Here is a 12,944-nt window from a genome sequence, read left to right on the forward strand (position 1 = left end):
CATCTTAGCTCTTTGCTATCATATGAAGGCTCTTGTTCTAGCTGTAGTCTGATAGGTTAGAAATAAATATGGAACCAGTCTCCTGCTTCAGGATTGGTCTTGCAAAGCCCAGCCTCTGATACTCAGTTGATTCCTGACCAATGTTTCCTCTAAGATGTGAGTAGGGAAGGACTAGTGGGCTTTAGCCGAGAGCCAGAGTATGGATTAAAAATGTATTGAATATATCTCCAGAGGTGCAATGCATCTATACTCTGATTCCCGGCTACATTTGATTCTTGTCATGTTTTTGTTCCTGGAGGTGGTTCATAGGGATTCTCACTTCCCTTTCTTTTTGGACTCCTCTAAGATGTACGTAGTCATGCAGCAGACTTCCACTGGTTATATACACTGCAAACTTGTCTTTGTAGATTACGCTACCACTACTGTATCAGTCAGGACTTGGAAGGAGGAATGGTAGGATCTCATACCTTGGCTGTTGACTCCTGTGTACAGTTTATGTTGGAACCACTAGAATTTTCAAAACTCACAGGTCAGGATGTGATGGCTGCTGATTGTCCTCTTCTCAAGAGTCATATCCCTATACTCCTGAACAGGATATATTTGTTTCTATCTAGTTCAGTTATGCTTATGGTTCACCTCAAGTTTTGTGGTGAGCACTGTCACTCTATCAGGGGTCAAAGGCTCAGGATGACTAAGAAGGCATGATAGCAAGTGAATCTGTGTGGTGGATGATCAATATCATTTTACTGAAAACTAAGTACAAAGGGTTTGCTTTTCAGACTGATTGTGCTGTTTTGTAATTCCAGAATACATTTCATAATTGATTTTGTGCTGAAATCCTCTAATACATTTTGAAAGACATAGTTGTGATTTTCAGCACTCCGATTTTAGATGTATTGTTCCACAGTTTATCCAAATTTCAAGGGGTCATGTTGGAGGTGTATTTTGTGGGGGACATGGATGGCACCAAAAAATTGACATTTTTCTGTGACGAACAAAATTAAAATGTCTGGGGGTAAAATGAAGATGTTTTTGTCTAGACCTGTTTCAATTATGACTAAGTGACCAAAAAGAATCCTGAATGACCACTGGAGGAATTAAGGCATAACCCCTTTACTCCCCCAGTGGATACAGACCCCTCCCAGCCTCCTATGATGTGACAGCATCAGATATTATGGCCATTCCTATTAGAGCAACAAGCAGGTCCCAGGACTAGCCTAGTGGTCAGTGCAGTGGACTGTAGAGAAGGGGACCCAGGCCCATATCCTACTCAAACTGGTAAACGTGTGATGGGACATGTGAGCCCTTCAAAAAAACACTAACCCCCTGATATTCAGCGCTATTTAACTGGCCAGGAACGGCTCCTGGCCGGTTCAATAGAGCTTAGCCGGCTGAGCACTTATATTCAGTGCGAGATACCCAGTTATCTTTGCTGAATATTAGAACTTAGCGCATAGCGGCTAATCAGTTATATCATACGATATAGTTGGCTATCTGCAAATATTCAAGCACTGGCCAGCTAAGTTTGGTGGGCAAATTGGACCACCTATATGGCAATCCTATCTTTGCCCACTATAAACTTAACTAGCTAACTTAATATTCAATGCTGGCTGGTTAAGTTTGAGCCAGCAACAACAAAAAAAAAAAGGATATTCAATGTTGGTCACTGGAAATGACCCAGCAGGGAATATCCTGTGTCAGCGCCGATCGCAGCACTTGTGTGGACTGCCTTCCACAGTTTTAATATTAGGCTCTAAATACCTACTGTGCCTACATATAGGTGACATTTGCAAGCTTGAGAACTATTGTAGTGGTGTACACTGAGGTACAGTAAATATTTTTCTGCTCCTGGAGGGCTCACCATACAATATAAGAGGGATATGGTGAGATGTGTACCTGGGACCTTTTATTTGAAGTCCACTGCAGTGCCCCATAGGCTGCTCCACAAATGTGCTGGGATGTTTGTGTGGCCAGTCTACTAAGAATGATGGCCCCCAGACATCCCAATGGCTGGTTTTGTGATGTTTTTCTCTTGGATGTTTTATTTTCCAAAATGGTCCCAAAAGAAAAATGCACTGAACACATGTCACACCTAAAAAATCAGCACTGAAAAAAAATACACCTATGTGTATTCTATAAACTGCACTTAAATTTAGGCACGTTTGATAGAATACACCTAATGCCCATCCATGTGACTAAATTTAGTTGTGGCAGTTATGTCAAGTAAAACTTGGTGTAAATGCCTATGCCTAATTTAGGCGTGGCCCGGGTGTATTCTATAACAACCTGCATAGTTTTATGAAACGCCCATGATCCACCCATTCCACACTCCTTTTTCAACTAGGCGCCTTAGAATTTCTGCACATTACATTACAGAATATGCTTTGACAGTTGTGCATGTAAATTCTAATTAATGCCAATTAGTGTCAATAATTGCTTGTCAATTGACAATTATTGGCTTGTTTAATTAAGTTGCACACACAAATCCAGAATTTGACTGGATCTGAACACATAACTTTAGTTGCACTATATAGAATCCAGGGGAAAACGTTTAGAAAAAGGCGATTTTTGAACCAAAAAGACAGATTTTTTTCAGGTTCAAAAATGTCTGTGTTCACCACTCAATGTTTAGACATTTTTAGCAAAACATCCAAAATCGGACTTAAATATGTTATTGAAAATGCCCCTCTTATTCTATTTCAGTCTGTATGGTTCATATCTGATACATGTAAGGCCTCTGTAAGTATTTACAAGTTCTTCATAAGTTTGAAAATCATGTTATGTGAAATTTGCATCTCTGGTTCTTCGTGTGGCTTTTCTTAGAGCCCCCTTTACCTCCTTGTTTTTCAGGCTATAGATCATTGGATTCAGCATTGGTGTTACTACAGTATAAAACACAGTAATTCTTTTATCCTGCTCCTGTGAATGGCTTGACTTGGGTCTCATATACATAAAGATGATGGTGCCGTAGAATAGAGTAACCACTATGAGGTGGGAGGCACACGTAGAAAAAGCTTTATGCCTCCCCTCAGCAGAACGAATTTTTAACACAGTGGAAATAATGCGAAGGTAAGAGATTAGAATTAAGAAGAAAGGAATGAGGAGAACTACAACAGCAACCAAAAATATAATCAATTCTGTGGTCTTCGTATCTGTACATGCAAGATGAATGATTACTGGAACTTCACATACAAAATGGTTCATTTCATTAGGGCCACAGTACGGTAATCGCAATGTGAAAACAGAGTCTACCAGTGACAAGACAAAACCACCTGTCCATGAAGCGCTTGCCATCATGATACACACTCTCTTATTCATGATGACTGTATAATGCAAGGGATGACATATAGCTACATAACGATCGTATGCCATGACACCAAGGAGAAGACATTCTGTTTCCCCCAAGGATAGAGCAATGTACATCTGTGCTGCACATTCAGGAAATGAAATGGTTTTTCTTTCAACGAGGAAGTGCACCAGGGCTTTAGGCACAATGGCTGATGAATAACAGACTTCAAGGAAGGACAAGTTAGTAAGAAAAAAGTACATAGGTGTGTGAAGGCGAGAATCCACTATGACTATAATAATTATCAGCATATTTCCAGCCACAGTAATTATGTAAATTATTAAAAACACAAGGAAAAGTAACAATTGTATCTTGGGATCTGATGAGAGTCCAAGGAGAATAAACTCAGTGACTGAGGTAAGATTGTCCCTTTTCATTGTGTTCACAAATCTCTACCTGTAAAGAGAAGAATAAAGATAGATGTTATGAATATACAATTGTATAGAGCATATATACATCATTAGTATAAAAAATAAACTACAAAATTATGCATTTGTGTTTTTATAATGTTTTCCAATTTCAGTTAGAAAAGTGCTTATTCAGTGATTGATTCTGCTTTGCCTATTGGCATGACAAATATTTTCAGTGTATCTCCATATATCTATTTCACTTCCTAAAGATGATCATGCAGCTTCAAGAATTTGAAGAGATTTCTTCTCTGAGAATTTAAATGCCACTGATGAATCAATTAATAGTCTGCCTAGAACTTTTGTTACTATCCCTCTAGGAAAGTGTACTGTCCAGCACAAAGCCTGCATTCTAGCAGTAAGAATGAATAATACTTTAGACCAAAATGTGAGCTAAACTGGGCTATCTTCTTCTCACAAACTATTTTGTTATATTTTTATATTACATGAAATTTTGTCCCTAATCTAATGACAGGTCCAGACCATTGACCTTGAAGCTGCAATCCATGCTAATTGGAATTGACATTAATTCCATGCTATTGTAACTGAAGTTAATTCTCAAACTTTACAGTTGCTTCTTGGGCAAGGCAGGATAGCATTCACAGATCCTGGGAGAAAGGAATTCTGAACCATTTTTTGATGTTAATGCCTGCTTCGCTGCTCTAGAGTGTACTTATGTGAACATTCATTTCTCTGGAGTGTACTTGTGTGCTCCATGGCTCTTATCAGGGGGAATACCAATGAAGTGGCCAGGCTACAATGAAGAAGGAATAAAATAAAGGAACTTCATAGCATCTAAGGGGTCCTTTTACTAAGGTGCACTGAAAGATGGCCTGTGGAAGTGTAGACGCATGTTTTTTGGCACACACAGAATTATTTTTTAGCGCACCTACAAAAAAATGCCTTTTTTTTAACATTTTTGCTGAAAATGGAAGTGCGCCAAAATGAAAATTGCCACATGCCCATTTTGGGTCTGAGACCTTACCACCAGCCATTGACCTAGTGGTAAGATCTCATGCAGTAACCAGGCGGTAATGGTCTATGTGCGTCAAATGCCACTTGACACGCGTAGCTGCTGTGTGCCAGAACAAATATTTTTCAGACGTGCGTAGCGGACAAGCGCCAAAATTAAAATTACCGCAAGGGCCATGTGGTAACCGGGTGATAACTCTAATTTGGTGTGTGTTGGGCACACATAGGTGCCTACGCGGCTTAGTAAAATGGCCCCAAGTTCAGTTAGGACAGGTTTCAGCTGACAGTGTGTATCTAAACTAGTAAGAATTATAGGGCCTAATATTCAATGCTACCTGTCTGGGCAGGCAGCACTTGCTACCCACATAAGTAGCAACTGACTGAGGATGTACCCAGATTTTCACCAGCATTATCTAGATGATACGCCTGAAAATTCCTGCATTTTGCCCGGGTGCTGTCAGGATCGACTAAAATGATAGAGGATGGAATTCCTCTCATATTAGGAAAGGCTAAACAGGTTCGAGTTCTTCAACTTTGAAAACAGATGACTGAGGGAGGATATGATTGAGATCTACAAAATGCATCCCATATTAGGCCACTTTTTCTGCATTTGGTGTGTGTTAGCACCTAACATGGCTTAGTAAAAGAACCCTTAAGTTCTGCTATAGAATACAGGCATAACCTCGTATGAGCATGCCTAACATTTTGGTGCCCGTAATTACATCAGCGATAGAGCTTACGTAAATGCAGGCACCTATGTGTGGCAGAGATGTGAGTAAATTAAAGTATCCTGTTTCGTTACATTTACTTAAGATTATAAGAATAACCATACTGGGTCAGACGATTGATCCATATGTCCCAGTATCCTGTTTCCAACAGTGGCCAATCCAGGTCACAAATACCTGGTAGAAACCCAAATAGTAGCAACATTCCGTGTTACCAATCCCAGGGCAAGCAGTGGATTCCCCATCTCTATCTCAGTAGCAGACTTTGGACTTTTCCTCCAGGAATTTGTCCAAACCTTTTAAAAATCCAGATACACTAACCGCTGTTACCACATCCTCTGGCAAAGAGTTCCAGTGCTTAACTACTTGTTGAGTGAAAAAGTTTTTCCTCCTATTTGTTTTTTTTTAATATTTCCATGTAACTTCAATGAGTGTCCCCTGTCCTTTATGAAAGAGTAAAAAATCAATTCACTTCTACTCATTCTACACCACTCAGGATTTTGTAGACCTTGATCATGTCTCCTCTCAGCTGTCTGTTTTCCAAACTGAAGAGCCCTAACCTCTTTAGCCTTTCCTCATACGAGAGGAGTTCTACACCCTTTATCATTCTGGTCGCTCTTTGAACATTTTTTTAATTCCACTATATCTTTTTATTTATATTTATTTATTTATCAAATTTATATCTGCTCCATCCACAGTTCTGGGAGGGTTACAAGAAAACATACACAATAAATGAAAAAATAAAAATAAAACCAAAACATTACATACATAAATATCATGTTAAAGCTAATACCAATTTTAAACAAAAACTGATATCCAAATTGAAATGTGCTGCTAATTATAGTAAATATAATGGTTATTGAATCTCATTACCCTATGTTTCTTGAAATAACAAAGTCTTAAGCTCCTTCTTGAACTGAATGAAAGAAGTAATTCTACGAAAGGATACGGGAAGTTCATTCCAGAGCTTAGACACATTACGCTAAACGTAGATCTCCTGTTAACCTCCAGTCTAATAGGATGAAAAGAAGGTATTTCAAGCAAGTCCTGACTACAAGAGTCAAGAGTTCTAACAGGCGGATAAAGTTGCAAACTTGAGATGAGAATGGGAGAGATCATTTGATGAAGTGCTTTAATAAACAAACAATCTTAAACTTTATTCTCTGTTCAATCTGCCTATGTCCTGTTCATTCTCTTCTCTTGTCCATGCCCCCTACAATGTGTTCCTACAATGGCTAATATAAACTTTCATGTTCTGCCACACAAATGTTTATGTTGGCATTTCAGGTACCTGTTTTTGGTGAATTGATCTTTTAGATATTTGTGGTTCTAAAATGGATGCTACTGTCCCGATAATTTCACTGCACATTTTAGAAAAGGCTCCATTGTCGGCAGATCCTGTCGTAAAATTCTAGTGGAATTTGAGATGTCTTGACCTGGACGTTTCAGTTCCCGTTTGTACATCCTTTCTAAAATGCCACTCTAGGTTTAACTTAGTTGCTCAAAAATCAGTCGTAATTGGGGTTGCATTGCTAAAATGAAGCTGCAGATATTTATACCAGTTTGGAAGCACATTTTCTTAAGTACTTGCCTGAATCGCAACTCTGCCAACAATCCACCCAAATCCCACCTTTGAACAGCCTTGTATGGGAGTTAGGATAGAATTATGTGTATTCTGGCCACCTCATGTACTTGAGGGTCCCCAAAAAACAGAAAGGCAATCGATCTACAAACTCCAAGATGGAAGTGATAAAAGCAGATCAATAATAGATATACATTAACTTTTATTCGTGCAATAGTAATCTCTTTGTATCGCCCGACACGGGCTGTGTTTCACCCGAAAGGGCTGTGTCAGGGGTTACAAAACAATAAATTAAAACACAAACATAATACAAAGGTAATAAACATGGCTAGTGTCAGACAATACAAAGAGATTACTATTACACGAATAAAAGTTAGTGTATATCTATTAGTGGTCAGCTCTTATCATTTCCACTTCATGTACTTGTACTTGGTTGTAATTTTATAAGCAGCATTTAACGTGTGTATACTATCACATACACACAAAAAATGTGTATATGAATCAACCCCTTTATATATAATCAGTGTCCATGTCTATATATAATAGTATATTTAGAGGTACTTACTAAACTTATACTGCTGCAGGACACATGATTAATTTGAAACGTGTTTCAAATTATTTCCTCAATGTGCTGCCTAAAATTTACATCAATGCATTTGTATCTGTATGTGAATGCATAATTTTTCTGTATTTTATATATTTCTTATATACCAGTAATTAGGCACCATGAGACAGTCAGATTGTGTCTGCACAGCCCCAGCTCTATGGAATTCACTCCCAGGACCCCTTCACCTTAAACTTTCTTTTCCAAAGTTTAAGGCTGCCCTCAAGACACATCTATTTAAACTGACCTTCAGGGAAAAAAGGGGAGAAAGCTGGTCATCTGAAAACTAGGTTGTTTTGGATGAATGACTGAGAGTTTGATCTCACTATCTATTTGCTGAGTCATTGTGATGCGATTGTTGCTAATTTTTACGTTTTTTCCTCTGTCCTATCAGATAATGGTGTTCTTTGTTTTTGTTTTAGTCTGTAAACCACTGTGTTATGTTTCAGGAACAGCAGTATATCAAATAAAGTTAAACCATAAACCATAAAGCATGCCTGCTGTACACCGCCTTGGGTGAATCTCTTCATAAAGGTGATTAATAAATCCCAATAAATAAAATAAATAAATAATGCTTCTTGTGCCTTGCCCTAGGAAAAGATGGAATGTCATGTGTATGTTAAGAATCAATAAATAAGTACATGACAGCTAGAGAAAATAATTGCTGTTAGCACCTAAAATTAGATTGCAGGGATCCTTTGGTTGCATGGGTATAAGCAGATAATAAGTACATAAGTACATATGTAATGCCACACTGGGAAAAGACCAAGGGTCCATCGAGCCCAGCATCCTGTCCACGACAGCGGCCAATCCAGGCCAAGGGCACCTGGCAAGCTTCCCAGACATAGACATTCTATACATGTTATTCTTTTTAAACTAAAGCAAGAGTAGTCTGAATGGTTACAGTAAGTCATTAAAACAAGCACTCTCAAAGAATTTATGCCAGATCATTTGAAACAACTTTATGGGCGCGTGTGTGGGAGTGGGGAGGGCGCATTCTACTAAGTCTCTTACACAACAAGATATGCAGGGATTTTTGTACTCCTGTACCTTAGTGACTTTTAGAGGCCCTCTTACTAAGCTGCGTAGGTGCCTACGTACGCCCAACGTGCACCAATTTTGAGATACCGCCCAGCTACAGCATGGCCCTTGCAGTAATTTCATTTTTGATGTGCATCCACAACGCACGTCCAAAAAATGTCTTTTCTGACGCACGTAGCGGATGCGCGTCAAGTGGCATTCTACACGTGTAGGTCATTACTGCCCGGTTAACGCGTAAGACCTTACCGCTAAGTCAGTGGCTGGCAGAAAGGTTTCAGACCCAAAATGGATGCGCAGCAATTTTTATTTTCCGCACATCCATTTTCGGCAAAAATTTTAAAAAGCCATTTTTTGCAGGTGAGCTGAAAAATGGATCTGTGCGCACCCCCAAATCCACACCTACACTACCACAGGCTATTTTTCAGTGCGCCTTAGTAAAAAGGACCCCTTAGTGACTTTAAAAATTGCCTACAGGTTTACGGGCAAACAATTTTTAATGTTTCTATTTATGTACTTGTTTATGACTATATTTCATTTAATTACACACATAATCAAAAACACTCAAAATGAGTGCTGCTGGCGGCTGTTCCACCCCCAGTGTGCAGCATTTCTGGCGCTGCCAGAATGTTTGTAAAATTAATATTGCAGGGGGTTACTGCCGGGTTAATGCGGGAGCCCCAATGGATGGTGGCAAGTGCTCCCCCCCGAAATGGCCGTGCAGCAAGTGCAAACTTACCACACGGCCATTTCTTTTGGCATTTTTACCCACTGGGGTAAAAGGGGCCCCAGCAGGCGGTAAACACAGCAGCTGCTGCTAGTACAGAGCGCTTTTTACTGCAGCTTAGTAACAGGGCCCCTAAATGGCACCCCCCCCCAAAAAAAAAACCCCAAACAAACAAAAAAAGTCAGGCGATAGTACAGTGAAAATACTAACTCTATCTCCCTCCGTCAAAACTTTCCCTTGTATTTTTTTGCAGGTGTCAGAAAGGGACTAAAGAGCCACATGAAGATTTAAAAAATCAATTCTACAATTGTAATGTTCTGAAATCTAAGCATGCCCTGCGGTAAACATTGCCATACTCCTGCCAAAAGGCACGTGGAATATGCATAGACTTTTAGCCACTACAGAGAGAATTTTACAAAGCATTTTCTGCACACAAAGCACGTTTTACATGCAGAAAGTGGCTGCTAAAATTGTGTGGAAGTATACATGTAGGTGCACTGTAAAATTTTGCCTACTTTTAAGTCATCTATGTAAAAGGCATTCCTAGGGACATAACTGTAGTGGAGCAGGGGCAGAGGTGTACTGCAAGTACAAATATTATCTACCAGTACGCTGTGCAAATCGATAGCTATATCAATAATCAGGTTGATATTCAAAGCAATTTAAGCAGCAAGGAAAGGCTCCTGACTGCTTACGTTGCTTGAGTGGGACTGTCTGCTGCTATTTGGCTACTCTGCTCTTACTTGATATTTTGTTTATGGTATTGTAAACCTTGCTTATTGTTGTATTTATTGTAAACCACATTGAACTCAAGTATGTTTGAGATAATGTGGAATATAAATGTCAAACTAAATTAAATAATTAATTAATATTCAGAGGCACTTAACTGACTACACCAAAAACCAGCTGTGGTCCAGGGGTAGAGCTGGCACTTATGCAGTTAAGTGCAGATATTCAGCACTCACCTGACTAAATTAAGTGTCCAAATTGGACTGCATAAAACTTAATCCTATCTGTTTTCACTTGGGTGGTTAAGTACTGAACAATCATTTAACCACATTAGAGATAGCCAGCCGTACAAACCCAGATATTCAGGGCGTCTTTTACAAAGCAGCGGCAAGCTCAGCGTGGGCTTACCGCTCGCTAAAACAAAAGCACCTCCATGGTAGTTCCCACCCCAGCACGTGCCATTTCCAGCGCTACAAAAATATTTTTGTAGCACTGGTGTATACCTGGCGGTAATCGGGCATTGCCACGCACTGTTTGGTTCCTGCCAGGTTAGCATGGGAGCCCTTATGCCACTTCAATGGGTGGTGGTAAGTGCTCCCCCTGAAGTGGGCACATGGCAAGTACTTCATTTGCCTCATGGCCATTTCTTTAAAAAAAGGAAGACATGCCTTTTACCTGCTGCGGTAAAGGGGGGCATCAAAAACATGCGCGGATGCCAGTGCAGGCCCCCTTTTGCCACAGCTTCATAAAAGGGAAAGGGAACTTGATATACTGCCTTTCTGTGGTATTTTGCAAATACATTCAAAGCGGTTTACATATATACAGGTACTTATTTTGTACCTGGGGCAATGGAGGGTTAGGTGACTTGCCCACAGTTGTAAGGAGGAATTGAATCCAGTTCCCCAGGATCAAAGTCTGCTGCACTAACAACTAGGCTACTCCTCCACTAAGGACCCCTTAGGTGGTTAAGTGCTGACCAATCACTTAACCACATACGAGATAGCCAGCCGTACAAACCCAGATATTCAATGCCGATGCCTGGACATGGCCCGACAAAGAATACCAGGCCATAAAGCCAGCAGTGGCTAAAATATTTACCGCAATATATTTAAAATAATGTAAGTAGCTGTTCATAAAAAACAACATTATTACATTTTTTCCTCATTCCCATGTTTCTTGCTTTCTTGTACGTTGGTGAGTGTTTGAAATATTCAACACTAAGTACTCTGTTTACTAAGCAGCGCTAAGGGCGCACTAACATTTTTAGCTCACGCTAAATATTAGCACATGCTAAACGCTCAAGACACCCATAGGAATATATAGGTGTCTTTAGCATTTGGCACGTGCTAATTTGCGGTGCATGCTAAAAACGCTAGCACGCCTTAGTAAACAGGGCCCTAAGGGTACAAATCTGCTAAGATCTGATCAAGTAGAGTACAAGTTGCTCCTCCTCATACAAAAATTATCCAAGAAGAAGAAACAAACACATTATTTTCCTAGAAAAGATCAAATAGGTTAATGATATTTTGATCTGCAGGGACAAGATTTAAAAATAATTTTAGATAAAATACATTGTGGAGATAACAGGTTTACAAAAAAAAATCATGCTGGAAGTGATATCACTCACCTACAAATGGCGAAACTTCATAACTTCAGATATTTGATTTCAGCCTCCTAAGTCACACAAATAAAAATAAAATGCATAAAATCCATGAATATTAATAAAGAAAAACCTGATGTAATACTGATATGTTTAGCAAAATTAAGACTGATTCTGGTTCTTTCAATGCTATCTGCTGTCTTCCTTCAGAGAAATGATGTTCTTCAATCATCCAATAGCTCCTATAATTTGATCCAGAGGTGTATTTAAATAGTAAATACCTCTGAGGACTTTTGTATCCCCAAACCAATTCAAACAGTAATCTAGAGCATTAAGAATTTCTTAAATGTTAAGTTACTTAAGAGATGTCTACAGAGTGCAATTATTTCTTATCTAATATCTTCAGCATATATAAAGTGGAGAAATAATGTTATTCTGCTAAGATGTAATTAGTAAAGAGAAAACCAAATAATAAAAATGTTTGGTAGAAATGGTCCGCCCCAATATTCAGCCGGCGTCGGGTTGCATAGTGACTGCCCATCGCCGGCAGTCAGACTGGATATTCAATGCTGGGTTATATCCAGTTTCACTTTTGACCATGACAACTTAATCACGCTAACCAATTAGCTGTTTAGTGGTTAAGGTTAGGCCTGCTATTTATGTGGCCTAGTTTAATCGCTAAACATAGCTGGTTTGGCATTGAATATCTGCACCAAATCGGCTATGTTGTGCAATGATAGCCAGTCAGCAGCTAGCCACTACACGCAAATATTCAGCAGACATAATTTGTTATCTCTTAACTCAATACCAGTGGTTAGGCACTAAAATGGTAATTAACCGTCCAGGAGCCGTTCCTAGCCAGTTAAATAGTTTTGAATATCGGCCAGGGTGTCTTTATATGCTTGAAATGTTTAAAGATACAAGGTAAGGTCCCTCCCTGACAATGAACTGCAAAACATGAAAAAAAATAAACATATTTGATTCAACAAAGTGTAGTGAGTATAGGTGAATATTTAAAAACTTTTAAGAATTCTGGGACTCATTAAACTACCACGCAACCTGAAGACGACTTACGAGCTGACCGACTTCCACAAATCGTTGAAGACTTATCTCTTCGAAGAAATCTATCGAAAGGATTAAAACACATGAAGCCCACGCATACTGTTAATACTGCATCAATACATACTCATTTATACTCTTATCCAGTAGTGTGC

At 39.3% G+C, this 12,944-nt stretch overlaps 1 protein-coding gene across 1 annotated transcript; it reads right to left on the minus strand.

The window, feature by feature from the left end:
* Positions 1–2,778: 2,778 nt before the first annotated feature.
* On the minus strand, positions 2,779–3,723 carry LOC115462126 (olfactory receptor 2D3-like). The gene has a single exon (XM_030192165.1). It carries the CDS (start codon positions 3,721–3,723, stop codon positions 2,779–2,781), a length of 945 nt encoding a protein of 314 aa, XP_030048025.1.
* Positions 3,724–12,944: the final 9,221 nt, after the last annotated feature.

Source organism: Microcaecilia unicolor, chromosome 2, assembly GCF_901765095.1.
Source record: "Microcaecilia unicolor chromosome 2, aMicUni1.1, whole genome shotgun sequence".
Taxonomy (NCBI): domain Eukaryota; kingdom Metazoa; phylum Chordata; class Amphibia; order Gymnophiona; family Siphonopidae; genus Microcaecilia; species Microcaecilia unicolor.

Excerpts from the sequence above, each read along its gene's own strand:
- LOC115462126 (XM_030192165.1), bottom strand. The coding sequence starts at position 3,723 with ATGAAAAGGGACAATCTTACCTCAGTCACTGAGTTTATTCTCCTTGGA.